General features: G+C 33.7%; 1 protein-coding gene across 1 annotated transcript in view; it reads right to left on the bottom strand.

The window, feature by feature from the left end:
* The window catches only part of RASA1 (RAS p21 protein activator 1), a 90928-nt gene that overhangs the window by 1577 nt on the left and 68270 nt on the right, over positions 1-21081 (bottom strand). The window contains exons 12-24 of the mRNA XM_016210381.2: positions 18512-18599; positions 16188-16265; positions 14488-14645; positions 13898-13974; positions 12449-12621; positions 11959-12118; positions 10842-10984; positions 9153-9268; positions 8420-8506; positions 5954-6021; positions 4499-4587; positions 3094-3171; positions 673-807 (exon numbers count right to left, since the gene is read on the bottom strand). Coding sequence (XP_016065867.2) covers positions 673-807; positions 3094-3171; positions 4499-4587; positions 5954-6021; positions 8420-8506; positions 9153-9268; positions 10842-10984; positions 11959-12118; positions 12449-12621; positions 13898-13974; positions 14488-14645; positions 16188-16265; positions 18512-18599 — 1450 coding nt within the window. The remainder of the gene's footprint in view (positions 1-672; positions 808-3093; positions 3172-4498; positions 4588-5953; positions 6022-8419; positions 8507-9152; positions 9269-10841; positions 10985-11958; positions 12119-12448; positions 12622-13897; positions 13975-14487; positions 14646-16187; positions 16266-18511; positions 18600-21081) is intronic.

The following is a 21081-nucleotide window of genomic DNA, read 5'->3' as shown; positions in this document are numbered from 1 at the left end:
TTATGCATGCCATGGGCACATAAGTAGGCCCATGGTATACAATATACCTAAGTTTCTAAAGTGATTGGAACCTTAATGAACCCGATTATTATCTTAAAAACTTGATTTTAGAATCTCAGGTTGAAGAAAACTCAGTCCTTTAATCTGTTCTATAAGGTCCTGACCAAATGGTTCGCCAGTGTAGTGACCTACTGTGGGAAGAGCTTATTAGAAATGGCAATTTCAAATGTCACACTCGAGAATTTCTGATCTGGAGCTTGAAATATTTTTATCAAACTTCCTGAATAATTCTCATGTGTTTGACAGTTTATGAATCACTTGGCCATGTACTGTGTGTGTGAGACAAAGAAAAAGCCACATTACTACTGACACATTAGCTCATTTCCTATTTTCACACATGCCATTGAAGTGTATGAACACCATTTTTTCCAGCAGAGTTAACGTTAATTTAGAATCAAGAGCAAGACTTGACATTTTGTAGTATCAAAATTACATAATCTTAGTCTGAGCCTGTTAGTCCTGTCTGAGATCTTACTGGATTATGGTTCATTCTTTAAAATGTAAAATAACTGATAAAATAAAAACACTGACCATAACTCAGCTACTTACTACCTTCTCAGAGAACCGTAAATGCTAACGAAACACTGTTAACGAAGGCTGGCAAAAACCTACCTGCTGTGCACCACGCTCATTACTGAGTGTTCTCAGTTCATCTGAATGGGCCACACAAATCTCATGCAGTGCTGCTAAATCACGGGACAGGTCAGTTCTAGAATGTTCTGTAGTGTCCGGAAGGTCAGGTACATTCTTTAAGGGAATCATAAAACTGCATTTAGAAGTAAAATCTTAGTCTCTTCTAAAAACATCCTAACTGATTATAATACGTAGAATTTTTAACACATAATATATTTAAATATCCTCTTAAGTTTCTGATAAAATTCTAAGGACTTATTGACATGTCGCATTCAGTGCTAATTCTACAAACGTAGATGTCATGACCTTGGTATTCATATCAAACTCGGCTCAATTTCCTTCTGTAGCATGGCAGGACATTACACAGTGTCACTGCTATTCTAAACAAACGGGTTCCATAAACTTTATAAAGTTTTTTTTTTAATATGGAACATGTGCCAAAAAATGTAAGTATTGATTGCTAATCTGGATTAAATGAACCTAAACTTGAAATTTCCTCCACTCTTTCAGACTGAATCTCATTGTTAAGATACCATAGTTTGTCTAAATTTATCAGCATATGTGAGTAAGAGCTACATTATAAAAGTGTGATGAAGATGTGTTCAGCCTATAATTAATTATCAGTGGATTATTCCCCAAACTTGCTACTGTGTGGAAATGACCAGTGTTAATTATGGTACTTCAGGTAATGTTCAGAGTAACAGTCACTAGATAGTACTTTATTAGCACTAAATACTGACGATGTTTTGAGCCTTCGAATAAAATTTAACATGGTGACAATATTTGCTATACATTCCCTAAATACTGCAAAACACAGTTTTCTGTAGAATAAAGAAATAATTAGCATATAAGTCATTCTTATTTATTCAGTGAATGAAGGATTATAGGAATGAAAGACATCCATCAGTATTTGCCTTCAGAGAGCTTACAGTATAGTTGACATGACGGAACTAAACTTATCATAGAAACACAGCATGACCACAGACATGCAGAGGGTACTTGCGAAGCAAACACTCAGGTTTAGGGCTCAGCAAAGCCTTCCTGAAGGAGACATTTGAGGTGAGTCTTGAAAGTTAAATTTGATTTCTACAGGTAGTGAAGGAATAGAAGAGTGTGAGGAGACTGGAAGAGCATTAGAACACTGGGATTCTAAGCAGTTTGAAAGGCTAGGTTACACATGGAAAGTGACAGACAAAGCCGAACTGTCGACATTTATGATTATGGAAAATGGAGCCCCAACCATGAATCTGAAAACCTAGAAATATGGCTTAGGATAAAATGAGCTAGCCTTAAATACTGGATAAATAGTTTTCACACAGCTCCTTAAACATTATTTTTCAATCACTGACCAACTATATTTTTTCTAGAAAAAAATATTAGTATATAAATATTTATAGTACACATAGTATTTACTTCTATCTTCAAAACTTCCCAGGAGTTCACATATGGAAGCGTGGACTTAGCACTTGCTCCTTTATTTCTCTGTTTCATTATAAATAAGGAGCTTTGCTGTGAATAATTTCTTATACAGTATTCTTTTATACCTGAGGTTGCAAACTAGGGGCCCACAAGCAGTCCTGACAGGTTTGACTGCACAGTGATATAGTGTTTGTTTACTTGTGTGTTTTTTTAACTGAATCCGGATTTAAGTGAATTGAGGCAGAAAACGGCGCACCTCAATTTCCTACCCTAGCATTCCCTTAGTGCCATATACCTGTCTAAATTCACACATACACGTTCCCTTTCTGGTTTCTATATATACTGAATTGCTAATTAATTTACTTGGTTTTAAATTGAGTCAATATCTGAAAATGTATAACTAAATTGTACTAAGAATAAGAAATTCAGGGTCTCAGAAATTATTTTCTTTAAAACCCCCATTTTTTATTTATAAAGACCCAAGTGAGGCATAAGTAGACCCACTAACTAAAGTACAACACCAAATCCATGTATTTTATCCCTAGAAAGCCACAAAAACATTCTCTAGTGCATTTACTTATTGAGCACGGTTAGAACTGTGGGTCATCCATCTTCTTTTAAATTCCACACAACAGTAGCAAAGTAAAAGTAGCTAAAGCAGCAAAAGAATGTCACAATAGTGAGGTGGAACAGCTAACAGAATAAAGAAAGACAAAACAAAAACTAGAAAATGACACAAATCTGAAAGCCCCAATAGTATATGCTTGGTATAAGTCATTTAGTGTAAGAATAAATGGTTAAAACTATAGTCAAACAAAATATTTTCTTTAAGAAGGTAAACAAAAATATGCAGCTTTTTCCCTTTTTTAGTTCTGGATAGAAAATCTTTTTTAAAGTTGTGGCTAAAATGACTTAGCTCTCAGCTATACTAACTATGGGTCTAGCTAACTGTTCAAAGTACTTGAAAAATTATATACATACCCCAAGTTCATCTAAGAACATGATCATACGATGTTTATTACTTTTGATGAAAGGATTGACACCTTCCATATAGGGCTCCTAAAAATATAAAAATGAAAAGCTTACTATATGCATCAAAAACAAAGACTGTCTGATCTATATAACAAAAACCTACATCTAACAAGAATTCTTATAAATCTGTGTCCATCAGTAGCAAAACATGTTTACAAGAATTAATCATACAGTGACAATATTTTCATTCTGATAAAAGCAAACAACTATACTAAGGAACTGGACTATTTTAATGAAAGAATAAATTCTGGAATGAGAACAAATCAGAACACATAGCCTAGCAGACACAAATTGCTTATGTGGAATTCATTCAAAAATAATTACTGAGAAACTATTATTTGCCAAGCACTATGACAAACATGGGCCCATCCCGAAAGGCAGAATCTAGCAGAGAATACAGGGAATTACAGTGTGCTAAGGACTGCAACAGGAAAATATACGATTCAGATAAATTAAAAAACTAAGCCAGACATATAAACTGCTCTTCATACTAAAATCTTAAGTGTACTTAAAAATATGCTATGTTGTTAAATAGGAGAGGATTAGTATTAACACAAGCTCTCTTAAAATCAGTAAGAAACTCAAGAAGAGATAAAGACCTCATTTGTAAATTTTAAAGAACTAGACATGAAAAATTCAGTTTCTCTAAGAGTAATGAAATAATGAAACAAACATTATGCCTATCGTTCATCAAGGCTGTGGGGAGCAAAGTCTTAGTAAGATCCCTACCATGATATTAACAGTCCTAAGGTTATGGGATCACAGATGGGTGTTTTAAAAGCTCATTCGAGTTTTGAAATTTACAGTGAATATTTATATGAATTAAATTTTTTGAAAAATGGATTGGAGTGCATTTAAACATATGCTGATTTTTATATTTAAAAGTGGGAGAATTTGAGTATTCTGAAAATTGAAGATAGTTTTCTATAATGGTTAGAGTGCTGTTTTTATTTATTTATTATTATTTTTTAAATATATCTTTATTGATTTCAGAGAGAGGAAAGGAGAGGGAGAGAGAGAGATAGAAACATCAATGATGAGAGAGTCATTGATCGAGCCCGCAACCTGGGCATGTGCCCTGACCAGGAATCGAACCCCGATCGCCTGGATCCTAGGTCGACGCTCAACCGCTGAGCCATGCCCGGCAGGGCAGAATGGTGTTTTTAAAAATTCCATTATTAAAATGTAAAATCTAAACAAAACATTACAAAAATACATCCACATATCAACAAAAATATAAATTCTCTTTATGAAATACCCATTATTGTAAATTTACTTAAGCTATATTTTGTGATTTTACCATATCAAAATTTCACACATGAATGGTATTTTAAAGAATCAAATTTTTTTTTACCTTAGCTCCAAATTCCACAAGATTAGCTAAGTTCTGCACAGACTTAGCCACTAATATCAATGTTCTTGCAGCAATAGGAGATGGGGAATCTATAAAAGAATTGGGCAGAGCTATTGACACCAACTTCAGAAGTACTTCCAGGTAAGACCATTATAAATTTAGGACATTAATATTTCTTTCCTGTTAAAAATACTACTGTTCTCCCACTTACAACTCATAAGTTTTTTTTGTATGTATGACCAGTGTAATTCAAAAGAACTTGAGTAAAGGGGGAAGTGCTGAATACACTTATCAGTGCTTCTAGTTTTGTGAAAAGGGTACTTACTGCAAGGCTCAGCAATTCCCAGCAGGTGCATGTTTCAGAATACCTCAAAGCTTTATCTTTACTGCTAAAATAACTGTCACTCTATACACCCTCCGTGACAATTCACAAAGCTAATTTCAACCCAGTCAGGTTACTAATTTGCAACCTGAGCAATTCCCTGCTCCAAACCCCCAGTAACTACAAATAATGCACTTTAAAGTTCAGTAACAAAGATAAAGCCTCTAGTCTATTTTTAAGAGAAAAACATGCGATTTAATAAACCTTTGAAGTATTTTAAAGATTAGTCAGGAAACAATTCCTTACAGAATACAGATACTAGGATGTAAATGAAAAGTATCTGTAGCTATTAAAATATAAGCCCTGAAACATAAGATAATTATTTAACAGTAAAAAACTATAGGGAGTCTGCCTTCCTGATTTTAGATTGTACTCTTTGTATCTTAAGCTGCTAAACTATAAATAGTATTGCCTAGTGGTTCAGAGGCCAACATTCAGATAAATAAATCTCTCCAAAAGAATTATAAACCCTTAATTTTTAACAGACCATAGACTTAACCATTTTAGTAGCAACAGAAGACAATGACAGAAATGAGATGGCTATAAAGATAAAAACTAAAATATTCCAAAATATTTTAAATATAACTTTGGACTTCAAATTATTAAGATAATGGTTCAGGTTCCTTATTTTAATAATGGCTCATTATTACATTCATAATGGCCACACAGGTAATAAGCAAAACTGAATCTGGTTTATTGGAAGTTAAAATGGCTGATTAATACTATATAACTGGTGACACGAAATCTCTAATGGAAAATCTCTAAAGAGCCACATTCTTTTAAGTAGTCGAAGCGCACTGCTGCAACTGTAGCACAAAAAGCTCTTCCCCCCCAACTTGAAAAGGCCAAGGTGCAGATAGGAAAAAGTCATGACAATAAGAGTTTGAGACACAGGTAGAAATGGAAAAAACCTGGTATGTATCTAATCATGTCATCTCAGGCTTCAGAAATTAGATAAGAAGGTAAAAGAAGCAAAATGCAAGAAAAGGTAAAGAAAAACCATGTAAACTTACTAGATAGAATGAAGATTTATTCTAATTTTTTAATTTCAAAATTTATCAAAAATTGATTACCTGAGATGATATTGAACATCCGTGGATTCAGGATGGCAGGACAGATAAGTCGAAGAAAAACAAAACCACTGAATGGGAAGAAACATTTTTTTTTTAGAAAACTACATTAAAATAAAAATTTTTAATACTCATAGAACCATGAACTTAGAATATAGGGAAGCATAAACACAGCTTTAAGAAAATAGCTAAAGTATATTACTTTAAGAATATATTTATCATCTTCTTAAACATATTCACTTTTCCCAAATTTGGAATTTTAGATTTACTTTGGGCAGATTTAAATTACATTTATAGTATTTACTATCTTGGCTACTATTTATTTATTACAAGCTAGTAGTACATTTTAAATTTAATTGGAGAAAGCAGTGTCCTTAAAAACACTTAAGAATTTCTAGAAAAACTACAGGAGCACAAATATATTTTTATGGATACAGAGTTCTGGAAGGTCCTAAAACTTCCATTCTTTCAATTCTCTATTTAAACAGAACCCTGTAAAGTCTGTTACAAATCAGGTTGATTCTATTGACTTTGTTGATGAGTTGTATAAAAATAAGAATTCATTGTACTAGGAAAAAGGTGACTCCTTGATAAATGAAACTGTATATAATGGAATGCTGATAAGCTTTAATGGCCATAAAGAAAAAGACATCAGATTTTCTCAAGTTAACAAATCTTCTCGAATTGTAAAAGAATATGGCCTAGGAACAATGTCATATATGATCTTACCTGCTAATCTTACTCAGGGAAAAATGTACAATATAAAACTACCAGCTTATTTAGATTTTTCCTAGCCTGCCTCCTTCAGTTACTGATAGAGAGTATATATGTTGTATATATGTTGTCATGTAGACAGTCTTTCTCTAATTTCCTTTTAAGAGGAATCCACACTAATAACTGACCTCTTACTTGCCCCTTGTAAAGAAAGAATTATTCCCAAATAATTCTTGATAAAATAGTTGATAAAATTCCTTCTAGAAACTAAAATAACACAGTCTCAGTTCTCTGTGAGAAGGGATAACCCAAATCACAGCATTTACTTTCCAACATGTGACAGTGTGCTAATTTTGCACTCTTACAAGGTGAATATGCTGCTACTTAGCAGTTGTTGCAATTAGAATATACAACAATCATTAAATCTTTAAATCTGGGTTTATTTTAAATTAATTTATGAAGAATCTTGTATAAATTCTACTCAGACATATTCTGATACTTAAGTGTTAGAATCTGAAATACAACCTGGCAACATCAAACCACAAAAGTGTTTCAATGTGCAAATCTACTTTCAATTTTAAGAGGGATACTAGGTATCTATACATTTAAAAGCTTATTAGAGGCAGAAATCATCACCACTGGGCATAAATGCCCCTTAAAACAGCTTACAGTATCAAACAGTTCACAGGAGAATTTCCTGCTGTGCTTGCTTGACAAGTATGCTTGTTTGAAACTTAGAGTTTATAGAAGTGTTAATTTACATCACACATACAGCTGTGCTGAAATGTATGCTTGTAATTCTTTTTTATTCTCAATCACTACGAAAGCCAAGAAATACAGAATCCACAATTCTTAAATATTCATGTCACATGATTCTAAGATTTTCCCTGTAAGAAGAGTAGAAACCTCTAGAAAGTTTAGGTTGCAGGCCAGATTAAAACACATTTTCAAATCTAACTGTATGATACTGGGTTTTTTAGTGGTTGGGTTATTTTTTTATGAGACATAATATGACTGGCAGTACATATTCTATAATAAGTTATATCATTATTAGACTACTATATTCTCTGATGCTTTTTCACTAAATTTCCAATTGGCTTGAATGGATTGGGGTGTGCTTTACAAAAGCCTACAACAGTATTAAGAATATGAGATTGGGTCTTAGAAGTTTAGTCGTTAGTTCTGTCTTCGCCACTAACTTTGCAGTTCCTCCTAATTACCGCACAATAAGTGCACTGCGACACAACTTCAGAACTGGACGCTCTGGTTGGAGATTAGCCCACAGTCACAGACTGTGTTACAAACCAAGTAATATCCAAATGGCTCGATTATTGCTCTTTTAGCACCAAATTACTCTCTCTTTCTCTCCTTCCTTCCCTCCTCCCTCCCTGTCTATAGGTAAGTATGTGCACATTTGTGCACATATGTATGTGTATGAAGAGTACTGTAAAGTTAGCTAGATTTTGTTTATTATATATCTTTTAACCTCATTCTATAAAATAAAAATCCCAAAGAGTTAACTGACTATACATAAATGTTTAGGTTTGATATCTAAGTAATCTCATAGTAACTTCCAAAAAAATAACACAGTAAGTTAGGAGCCATCTGAACTCCAAAAATAGAACAGGGCCAGAATAAAAGTAAAAGAAAAATTGTACACCGTATACTGTCAGTCTTCAAATTTTCACTATTACTCACTTCATTCTCAGTGTGTGCCATACACAGTGCTATAACAAATGAACTGCTCAGCCTTACCTGACCACTCTTGTTCTCATGGTGGTATTTGTAGGCCACTTGTGCTGAACAGATTTCTGTAAACACCCGTAAATGTATCTCAGTGTCCTGCCAAAATAACACAATCATCTCAATACAGAGAGCAAGTGAAAATACTTATTTCATTATACCCCAAGTTTAATTTACCGAATACATGACATTTGAATGCAACTGACCCTTTCCCCTCAAAAAGTACTTGGTTTCAAAATAATGAGAGAATCAAGTTTTCATCATTAATTAGTTTTCTGCATTTGCTTTGGAAGAAATCTTACCATATTTACATTACTTCTGTATTAATGAAAAGTATGAAAAAAGTATTGGGATGAGAATACAGAGGAGCTAATGAGTTCAGGTTCTGGGGAGATAGATGTTGACTTACAACTTCTACCTGATTAACTGGATAGAGAGACGTCTTTTATCATTTCCTCAAATCTAAGACTGTACACCTCTGTTCATTCCCCATGTCACTACATAAATCAGACATATGGACTTGTATAAAAATATGATTTATTTTACTTAATGTAAATATTTCAGGCGTTTCTTCAACTCTCAGTCTTTTTCCTTAAACACAATTCATTTTGTAAAGATTAAAACCCCTACCTTTTTCAAGGTATCCTAACATTAGGACAGTGGAAAAGCTTACATGTTTTAGAAATACAAATGTTTCAAAACGCAGATACAAAAGTGCTTGTCAAATTAAAATTTCACCACTTACGGTGGAAGTATTTCTGAAGCCATGAATATTTTCTCCACAAGCTCTGAAAGTATGTTCAATAGGTGTGCTAAATTAGTGTTCACATCTTCATTTTTTTCTAACTTTGAAGGACTTAACTAAGAGAAGGAATAAATGAATATAAATGCATCTTGGCAATGATAAACACAAATGAATCAAGGTAACTGAACAGTTGCTTTCAAGGTTCTGTATTTTTTATTTTTCGATCTATATTAGTCTTTTGGGGAAGGTATAAATAGAAATTTTTAAGTAGTTTACACTCTGAAGCTCCTTGGGTTTGTTACCATTAATTCCCAATTACGTTGACCCTTGAACAACATTGGCTTACAAGGACTGTTTTCAATAAATACTTGCACTTTTTGACCTGTGATTGGGAGTCTGAATACAGAGGGCTGACTACATGCACTGATCTATACCTTTTTATATAGGGGACATGCACATCCACAGATTTTAGTATCCTTGGGGGTCCTGGAACCAATCCCCCACCAATATAGAGGGAACAACTAAGTTTTGGGGGAGTAAAAAGTTTTATGTGGATATTTGACCGTGCGGGGGGGGGGGGGGGGGCAACCCCCACCACCCGGGTTGTTCCAGGTTTAATTGTACTGAATTGAAGAGCAAGCTATGATTATTCAACAACTTTCAGTTGCTCTGGAATTAACACCAGTGTTTGAAAGTTCTCATCTGTTCATTTACCAGATTTTACCACAGATTTTTACACACAAAATTGGATTAGGCTTTATTTTTAATATAATAGTCTCAACTAAAAGACACACAAAAAAAAACCCACAAACCAGCTTTAGTGGTCACTTAGTCACAAATATACTAGGGGTATTTAAATGGGAAAATGACCACAGTTTATAACAAAAAATCTACCTTAATTCTCCTTGAGGAAAAATACAGCTTTTCTCAACAGGATAAGACTTATTTTATGATTAATAAAATACCATATGCCTTGGACAGAATCATGAACCTTTCTCAAAACTTTCCCCTTATAATGTGAGTGTTCTGATCTAGAATCAATGGAGTAGATTTATCTATATACGTCTAAATTTCCCAGCCTGGATCCAGCACCCAGGCACTCTGAAGACTTGCTAAATTTCTCTATGCTTTACAGTTAGACCAAATGTGATGTTACTCTAGGTTTTCAACACAAAATCATCACTTTATTCCCTTTAATTAGTAAAAATTGACAACTTAATGCAGAATTAACATTGATAGCTCCCAGTGTAGTCAAAAACAACTTATTTTATTAATTTTGTGTTAGAGCCACAAATATATTCAGTATTCTTCTGTAGTAGTTCTACCTTCAGAATAAAATGAGAGAATAGCCATGAGAATCCACTCTTTATCTTAATGGTTTATTATGAATTTATACTGTAGCCTTCTTTTTTCTTTTTTTCTTTTGTGAGGATTATCTCATACTACTCCCAACACCCTCAAGAAACTTTCAAGGACAAACCTAACTGATTATGATGTGCTACATAGAACTTAACTGGATTATACAACAACAGTTTCCAGCAGAAACTTCAGTTTATGTTATTCACACCTTCTGAAAGTAGCATATACTTTAGAAAGCTAATATATGTTCCTTAAAATGTATTTTAACAATAAAGCATTACTTACTAAAATATGCTCTCTGATCAAATACTTAAAACATTAAATTCTTACCTCACAAGACTGCTTGCTTTCCATTATCTTTAAAATGGAGTCTTTCAAAGCATGGTGAACAAATTGTGTAGCAGTGGCTTTCATATACTGCTCCATCAGGGTGCTCGCAAGTGTTGTGGCTCTAAATAACGTAGTGGCCTCATCTACATAAATATATTAAGAGGTTATCTGTAAAGGGTTGTACTAATGTGAACCAACTGGAAATTAAATAAATTCATTTTTCCTTAACCATTTTCCCCCAACAATTGTAACCGTTAAAGTATCGATTATAATGCCATCCTATATTTCTATACAATTAACTCTTCAAAAGGTTTCATATCTATTACTGCATTAGCTCATAAACAGGAGAAGGGATTAATACTACCATGTTCATATTTTTTTAAATAAAGGCTTAGAATGGTTAGGTGACTTGTCTAAGACCAAACAGCCAGTTAGTGACAAAACTAGGACCAGAATCCAGCTTTGCTGTCCACTGAGCCCATGCTTTGAAAAAAATCTAATTTCCAAATAAAAATATAACATAAATCCCAAAATAAGTTAATTTATTAGCCTCAAACATGGCTACTGACTTAAAACACACAAATCCTAAAACACACAAATGTCGCCAGTGTAAAATGCATATCTCCACCTTATCCTTCCTGACTAATCTGTGCATTTTTACATTTTCTACGGTGAGGAAATAGTTTTAGATTTTACAGTTTACTTGGGGAAGCCTAGAAGCAAACACTGTCACTGAGTCAGAGTGCTGGTTGGAAACAGGTTATTCTGACATCTGTAAACTGTTACAAAGCACTGTGTGCCTCGCTGTTGTGCCTCAGAACTACCCATCTGCAGAATCTAGAAATAAAATTCAGCTGACACCCAACTTTTGTGCAATAAATTAATTTGCCATGACAGAGGCTTGTATTAGAAATACCAACCACCCATACTAGCCAGCATACGAATCAGAACTGACATTCTAACTGTAATTTTTAGTGAGGGAAAAACAGAATAACTTATTTTGCAAGATGATTTAACTTTAATATATTCTAAGATAGAATCCACATATATTTGATATTTAAAATCAAACTGTTCACACAATTTTTAAAAGTATCACACTAATACATCCATACTGTACCTTCCATGCTTATTTCTCTGTCATTTAGTGTACATAACAACAATGATTCAAGCTTTTCATGAAGAAAAATCTTCAGTAGGATGCTAGCCAGTAGTGTTCGGTCCTGCCCACACACGTGTGATAAAGCATAGACTACATGGAGTTCCTTTTGCAGTATAAGCTAAAAATGACATCAAGAAAGACTGTTAAATCACAATCTTGTTAAAGCACAGCATTAAGCATTCTCAGTGAGATTAACAGAAAATATGTTCTCATATTTAAAAATATGTTGTATTGAATAAATTCATTTTAAAAAGAATGAATTTATAGCCTACATATTTGTGTCTCCTGAGACCAACCTCATACCACCACAAGGCTGTTCAACCCACTTTGCCTGTCAGTGTGCCACTAACCTATGGAATTACTACATTTAACTTAATGGATCTTTTGTGAAATTTAAATATTTCTGTTAATGCCATCAAAAATAATTAGACTGGTAAGTAAATAATACCTCTTTAAATTCACTGTATTCTTCTTCTGGCATGATTTTTTCCATAGAATATCGTGCTCGGACACGCAGGGATCCTGGTTCAATACCTTTTAACGGTATATGGGAGCTGAGCAGAAACCATTCATCTGTGGCATGCCCTTTCTGTAACCGGTTCAACTGGCAGCGCATAAATACTTTGATAGAAAAACATCAAATGATTACTATCTAAAAAGATGACACTATAGTCACACAAGTAAATTATCCTGCTATTTCACCTCCTCTACAGTGTTAAATGCTTTATTAAAGAAGTTTTCAGTGATATCACAAATTCAATACTAAATGTTTACTTCATTCACTGAATGTCTACTACGTGCCAGACTGTTATAGGCAGGGACGTGGAATACAGACATGATTAATACATGGCCTCTGATTTGCATGGAGGCCACAGTCTAGCCAAGAAGGCAAGAAATCAATTATAATACAGTGTGATAAGTGCTGTAACAGTGTTTAATGATAATGGAGTACAAAGAAATAATATCTAATTCAGCCTGTAGAAGTTAAAAATCCATTCCAAACAGGAAACCCTTAGGCTGACTTGTAACAGGATCTGGAGCTGGAACTAAATATAAAGGTAGAGAAAAGTGAGAGAAGGGGGGAAAGGGGACACAAGCACAGTCCAAACAGAAGGTATGGTGGATGCCTTTAAAATCCATGGATAATTAAGAGCTATGAGAAAGCTTGTATAGCTGGAGACAGGATATACAAAAGATTACGCAGTGAGAGCAACTGGGGAGGAGTGGATCAGAAAAGGATCTTTCTTCTGTGTCATTATGGGGGGGTGGGGGTTGGATTTTATCTTAGAAGTAAGGGGGAACCACTAAAAAAGGTTAAGTATTTAACACAGGAATTACAAAATAAACATTTTATAGAGAAAAAATTCAGGCTTTGACCTATCTGTTAATAATTCTCTCTCAACATGACGTTGAAGAAGGTATTAGCCTAATGCACACCTATGTCAATAGCTAAATCCCACTGCCACCTGTTTCAGCAACATGCTGGGAAAAGGTGCTGCTGAGGTAATAAACTGGGAGGGTTTGACCACCAAAAGTGAACAAATATAATCGTGTTTAAAGAATTTTTTTTAAATAGAGTGTTTTTTTTCCACTTACTTGCAAAGTACAGGAAGTAGGAAAAACCTAACCAATAGAAGGGGTAGGGGAAGAACTACAGGAAGATGACCACCTTATGTTTTCTTGTACTTCCTACCCAGTGGGGAGGGGAGGCAGATCTGTAATTCAATCCTAAAGGTTTAGGTTCACAGTAGGTACAATTTAGCCATATCAGTAATTTTTAGAAGCACAAAAAGAAACTACCTCAAATTATACAATTTGTACTTCTACTTTATTTTTCATTTCTATTTTCAATTATATTACATTATGAATTTTAAAAGGAATTTCTGTATCAACTTACAGATATCAGGATCTTTGCTTTTCTTTGTTTTATTACTAAGAGTTATTTCAAATCTGTTGATGTCAGGAGGAAGATCACTAAAGGAGCAAAAAGAAAAAGAGTTAGTAAAATGTCCTGGCATCAAACTATCTAATTTCTTTATCTCTAATATCCAATAAGGTCCATATTTTGCTACTAAACAACTTGAACGTGTTAGATTTACAACTAGATTCAAAACATGTTTTATTGCTTGGCATACAGGAATACAGACAAGCAAATTACACTTTCCCTACCATCTTTAACCTCCTCAAGTAAATCCTGGAGACCTTTGTAAACATCTAGAATGTGTGTGTGTGTTAGTAAACAGTTTAGGAATTGTAAGTAATGCTAATTCATATTAATGACTAGGTGAAAAACAAAAGACATAGCACTTTACTAAAAAAATTGAACAAATACAACAGAAAAAAAAATATATATATGTACTATTAAAATGCCTGGATTATCCTCTTCTGACGGTTTAGATATAGAAACTCCCCTCACCCCCCCCCAAAAAGGAATGAAAATGTGATATGGTAGAAAATAATTTAATGTAATGATAAAATAAGACTTACTCAAAGACAAACTCTTCTGACCAGACAGGGTTGTGCCCTTCCCTTGCATGAGTTTTTGCTACCTGGACACTATTCAGGTAGATGTTGCAATAGGGGTTAGTAAAATGTTTTATTGGGAGTTTATGGGCTTCTTCAATATGTAAAACAAGACTGCTGACCTAAAGAAAGCACAAAAACTGTTAACCCAGATTTCAAAAATTATGCATTAGGTTTCAAAAGCAATTACTGTAAATGTAATTTTGTTTTACAGGTTATTCCTCTAACTATATTCATGCAGAAATAATGAAATATACCTTTATTATTATAAAACAAATGGTTCAGTGAAAAGGAAGAAGATTCTGTATTAAGTAAACAACTCTCACAGCTCAAATCAAAATCCTGTGTGTGATATAAGGCTCATCTGTAAGATTGAATTTCTATAAAGAGATCCACAGCTATAAAATATTTTTTAAAACAGATTCTACCTTTTCATTCTACAGAAAAGTTTACAGATCCAAAAGAGCATAGTTTGTTTTGATGTCAAAACTCAGACCGGCTCCCCTCCAGCACCAGGTCCTCTTTGCTCTCCTGCCACCTGCTGCCTGCCTTGTGCAAACAGCTTCTCTAGCCTCCTCTTCCTCAAGTATAAAATAAAAACAAAGCTCACACTGCAAGTTGTTGTAAAGATTCAAAATAGTATGTGTAAAGCACACGGCAGAGTGCCTGACATATAGGGAGAGTTCGAGAGAGATTAGCTACATCATATTATACTCATAAATGATCATTTTATGACTAAAGTCGCAATCTGTAAAAATTCAACATGCTTTTCCATTGCTTAAAAAATGTTAAAATACATTTTGAGAACACACAGTGATTATGTGTAAATTAAATTTCCTTGGGGAGTCAGTCTTTTGGTTACAGGGAATATAAAATTATAGTAATCTTAGTATTAACATTTATCCATTTCCAATAGAACAGTATGTTAAAATCACCATGCTTACTGGAAATTCCCATAAATAAAACAAGAGTTACTTTGGTCAGTAAATACTGGACTAAACTTCCCTCAAAACTCCAGGATGTTAAAATTACTTGATTTTTAAGCAGATATCCAGAGAAACTATGAAGGGAGGGAAATGCAGGATGTAAAGCTGACTGCGCACCTTAGAAGAAAAGGCCCCATAAATGAACACACAGGGCACGTAAGCATTTCAAACAGGCAGGACGGGGCACTGCCTTGGGGTTACACAGTACACCTCAGAAACAACTTCTATACAATGAAGAACCCAGGAGTTCACCGGGATTAGTAATTTAAGTAAGATGATCTTTTCAATAAGTACCTGTAGTTCTAGTTTTTTTGAAAGAGGCCAAAATAATTTTTTAAGGAAAAAAAAAAAGTGCCCAACAGAATAGTTTCTATTACTGTTTGTTTGGTATTGTTATTTTGAGTGGAAGAAAAAACCCCTTTGATCTGTATTCAAAAGATGGCATTACGGACTAAGTACCCAGCAAGCATATAAAGAGCATTCTCTTCCATAAAAAAAATAACCATTTCTCCTGCTACTGAAGCAAATGGGAGCTTTAAAATGCCTAACAAGATTAATTTCTCTTAAGAACTCTGAAGTATTGGAAATGTTGCCCAAAACAGTGCATATTGAAATAAAAATAAAGAGCAGAGTGAAAACAAAATGTGACAATCACAAATCAAAGAAAATTAATTTCACCTGACGCAAGCGTTTATTAGCTGTCCCTGGACTACTTTTCCGTAAATTGCAAAATGCCTGCAGACCTTTCATCCAATCCTACAAAAAATAAAAGCAGTTCAAAGAAATGTACTAGTGTAGTTTAGTTTCCAATTATCAGTACTTCTTTCCTTCTTGAGATGGCCATTTCTAAACTCACAGTACTGTGCATTAATATATTCATACCCCAACAAAGTAAAACTGATCCAAAAATTATAATTCTGATAAAACTTATATTTCTGTAGACTAAGTTAATATTAAGTGTACCAATAAGTGGCCATTAATTAGCAAAAAAAATTATATATAGGTAAGCTGTTACATTTGAGGTTCCCTAAGGCAGAATTAATGTATTTTATGAAAGGAGGGCTGACTACAAAACCAATGGATAATGTGATGACTAATTTGATGACAAGCACTGTAATCTTTACTTTAGACCATGATATAAGTAGAGATGTGTAAGGGGATCTGGGTTATTTGTAGGCCTTTCAAATATAACATTAAGATTTAAAAGTTTTCCAGCCTAATATTCAAATTAAATTGTAGCTACATTTAAAAATGTTTAACCATCTAGTGCTCTGGAGAAAGGAGAAAAAAAATTTACATTTATCAAAAATAAAGCTAGCCCAGCCGGGTGTGGCTCAGCGGTTGAGCGTCGACCTGGGATCCAGGCGATCGGGGTTCGATTCCGGGTCAGGGCAAATGCCTGGGTTGAGGGCTCGATCAATGACTCTCATCATTGATGTCTTTGTCTCTCTCTCTCCCTCTCCTTTCCTCTCTCTGAAATCAATAAAGATATATTTAAAAAAATTTAAAAAAATAAAGCTAAATATTTCACTTCGACATTACATGTTTCTCTAGAAAGCTGTATACCACTGCTTTATTCAATTATTTCTTTAATTTGTGGGGTATTTCAATGAATCTGAACTTTGCCAATGTTTAGAGGACATCTATATAGTAGAGCAAATTAAGACCTGCTTTTAGAAATGGAAAAGACTAACTAAAGATCTCATAAGCCACCGAAGTAATGAAAATTGGAAATTCCAGTGGTATTTTGGGGCTTTAATATTTGGAAATACAGAATATATATAATACAATAAGGAAATGTTCTATTATACCGCTAAGTGAGACATGCAGTATGTTCTGCAACACATCTTTATTTAGAAAGAGGAGACATGGTAAAATAATTAGAAGATGGGATACTGAATTTAAATTTCCCAACTCAATTTCTAACATTAAAAAGAAAAGTCTAAGTTATCAAATGTTTTGAGCCCTACTTTTTAATCTAAAAATTAGGGATATGTGCATATAAAATATTTTTATGTTATATGCTAATGAGTAATTGAGGTATTTTATGAAGATTTGAAATGACACTCAATTATGGCCCATAAAACATAATGGTTCATTCACCAAGTTTATTCTAGAGTCTAAGGTATTTTCATAATTTATTACTGGATATTAATTATGACAGGTTCCACAGCATCTGCTTCATTTCCAGGGTTGGCAAATTATCTTCCATTTCTAACAAAGTTGCTTTCTTTGACCTCTTAACCATCTTCAAGTTCCTTTCATAGAGTATAAGCAGAAATATAGCCATATTTCTACAAAATACCACTAACTACCAAGACCTATTATGGTTCAAAGAAATCAAAATATTTTAAAGATTTTTAGAAACATTTTTTCTTCATAGTATTACTTAAAATTTAATAAAGGTTTTTAGAAGAGCACTGCTCATAGATCAATGGCTAGTGCTGAAAGCAGATACTATATTTAGACTCAGAGAAAAATAGAAAACTCCTAAAATAGTTTTCTTTCTGATGACTCAACTTCTGTTTGTAGATATGGAATTCAACCAGTGAAGAATAACAACGCTTGTTAGCAAAACTAACTGGCTTACCTTTAGATTGTACTGAGAATATCTATAACCTTTCTGCAGAGAGGATTTTAAATGAGCCTTCCCAGTTGGACTCAACATCATAGAGTATTTAAAGGTCAACTTAAAATGGAGTTTTCATTCCTAATAACCCTTCACTGTGTTTTCCTGCATTTCTTTCAAAAAAATGTTTTACACATGAAAGTTCTCATTCCTTAAAATAAAAAGATTAGATTTCAGACATCCTTTTCATCACTTTATCTTAAATGCAGTAGTTTTCTAGTTAAACAAAACAGATGTAAGGTATAAAAATTTCTAATCACTATGTTGTATACCTGATCTAATTTAATACTGTATGTCAATTGTAATTGAAAAATAAATTTAAAAAAAAGAAAACATGGGCAAAATGTTTACACTGAAGAAACGATTAACTTACTTCTGCTTGTTCTGGAGTTTCTCCTGCAAAGTAAAAGATGTAATGCTCTTCACTAAAGTGCTGAACTACTATCTGAAAACAGTTTGGCCTTTAAATACAAACAAAAAAGTTATTAGGAAGCTTAACAAAGAGTATTAAATACTAAAGCTACTTAAAAAACCCCCCACAATATATTATTAAATAATGTATATAAAATTAACGTAATTCTTAGAGAAATGCTCCATTGTACCAGATCATTACTAAAAAGACAATGTGGGCTGCATATATTTTAGAAAACTTTTTTGTCCGCACTATTAAAATTTTATTAACCTAAGTTTAAAACTTTTTTAACTACGTAAATTTTAAAAGATATTAGAAGGAGAAAACTTACAAAGAAGTTGAAGCAGAAATATTAGAATTTCAAATAGCTAATCCAAACTTTTCAAAAGCAAATAAAATGTTACTAAGTTCACTGTTTCAGGATGATATAAAATATACATTTACATGCACTGAAAAAAGACTACAGACATGGTCTTAGACCAAAAATGTTCTTAATGGTCATCTCTCACTACATGGTGGCTGATTTTAATTTTCTTTTAATTTTCATATACTTTCAAATTTTTTACAACTGACAGTTGTTCCTCCTGTTAAAATGAAAACACCATCTACTCATGCATAATCTTGTTCTGAGGATTAAATTATCTAACAATGGCGTACAGTAAATATTGGTTCTTGCCCTCCTATGGTATGCACTGTACTATAATTCATTTAACATGTAAATAAAATATCGAAGAGTTTATATCTTTCAAGATGTGCTCTAACTAGACTTGAAAATGTTTACAAAATTTTAGTAAGGGCCTTCATGTTTTTGAAACTCAATAAATGTTATTTCTAGTTCTTGCTTTAATCAAGGATTGTATTTAATACTTTAGTGTTAGGAGGTCATAGTAGACTACAAGCTTAACATTTAAGATAAAAGAACCATCTTTTCATGCTCTGAGAATATCATAAAATAATGGAAAATCTAAACTAAAACATTTTGATTCTAAAAGTAACTTGTAGCAGACTAAACCTCCTAGCTGGATAAAATATAAACAAAACAAAAACCAACAGTATGAAGTCCCTGAAGAACAATCCAAGCAGCTAACACTTGAGGGGCCAAGATCACATGAAGTGAGCCAAACATTCTCCACAGCTTTCCCTTTCAGGGCGCGTGCTGATTCCTACACCGTGTGAGGGGAGCAGCTGAGCTGAGATGCTGAGCAGCCCATCAGCACGTCCAGCAGTTCCACAGCGCTGCAGATCAAATGAGCTCCGGCGTTAGGAGAGAAGGCTTTTAGCTGAGTCCCAGCACAGCTATGCCTTCAAAATACCGGCAAATGAGAAACGGGAAGTCCTCACCAACATTTCTACTTGATTCCTGAGAGACTCAATATGAACTACCCCTACTCTAAGTTTCTGGAAGAACAACAATTTGTTCTGGAAGCAATAACATCAGCCAGAGCTTCTGCAGTTCTTCATACACAATGTCCACCGTCCGGTGAAATTAAGTAGGCATTACGGGAATTAGGATGAAAGGACTGAAAAGCCAAAAGAAAAATCAGACAAAAGAGAAAGACCTACATATAATCAGATATTAAGGTTAGATACGACTTTCCAATACTGTAATTAAAATGTTCAGGAAAATAGATAACAAAATAGAGTTTTTCCAGATAACTGGATCTATAAAAGAATTAAGTGGAGGCCCTGGCCCGGCATCTCAGTGGTTAGAGCATCATCCCAACACACCAAGGTTGTGATGTGGGTTCGATCCTCGGTCAGGGCACATACAAGAATCAACCAATGAATGCATAAATAAGGGAAACAACCAACTGATGTTTCTCTTTCTCTCTCTCCTTCTCTCCCTCTCTCTAAAGTTAATAAATAAATGGAAATTCTAAATTGAAAAATATAATAAAGTTAAAAATGCATTAAACTTCAAAAGAATAGATTAGCAAACTAAAAAATAAATCAGAAGAAAATTCGGCCTGAGGCACAGAGAAGAAAAAATGATGAAAAGCATAGAAAACTTTGTAACAGACACATGGACATAGTAAAAACTATATAATATTTAACACAAATCCCAGAAGATGAAAGAGAATGTGGCAGAACTGTTTAGAGAGATACTGATCAAGAATTTTCTAAAACTGACAAAAGACATCAGAGGTCTGAGTTTAACAAAGAAGCTCTACAAGCATTAGGATACAATTTAAAAGAAAATTACTGTAGGCACATTTTGGTTTAACTGCTGAAAATCTAAGATAAGGAAAAATGTCAAAGCATCCAGAGAAAGATGAAAGTACTATGAAGAGAGAGAGAAAAAAAAGATACATTATCTCCAAAAGAGAAACTACTAGAATGACAAAATGTTGCAAGGCAGAAAACAATCTTTAAAATGCTGAAAGAAAATAACTGCCTTCCTAAAATTTTTTAAATTTATCTTTATTGTTGAAAGTATTACAGAGGTCCCCCTTCTTGTCCCACTGACCCCTTCTACCTCGCACCATTGTCTGTGTCCCTGGGTTATGCATATATTTATGTAAGTTCTTTGG

This window comes from Miniopterus natalensis, chromosome 3, assembly GCF_054644295.1.
Source record: "Miniopterus natalensis isolate mMinNat1 chromosome 3, mMinNat1.hap1, whole genome shotgun sequence".
Taxonomy (NCBI): Eukaryota; Metazoa; Chordata; class Mammalia; order Chiroptera; family Miniopteridae; genus Miniopterus; species Miniopterus natalensis.
This window is presented reverse-complemented; position numbering and strand designations above follow the sequence as displayed.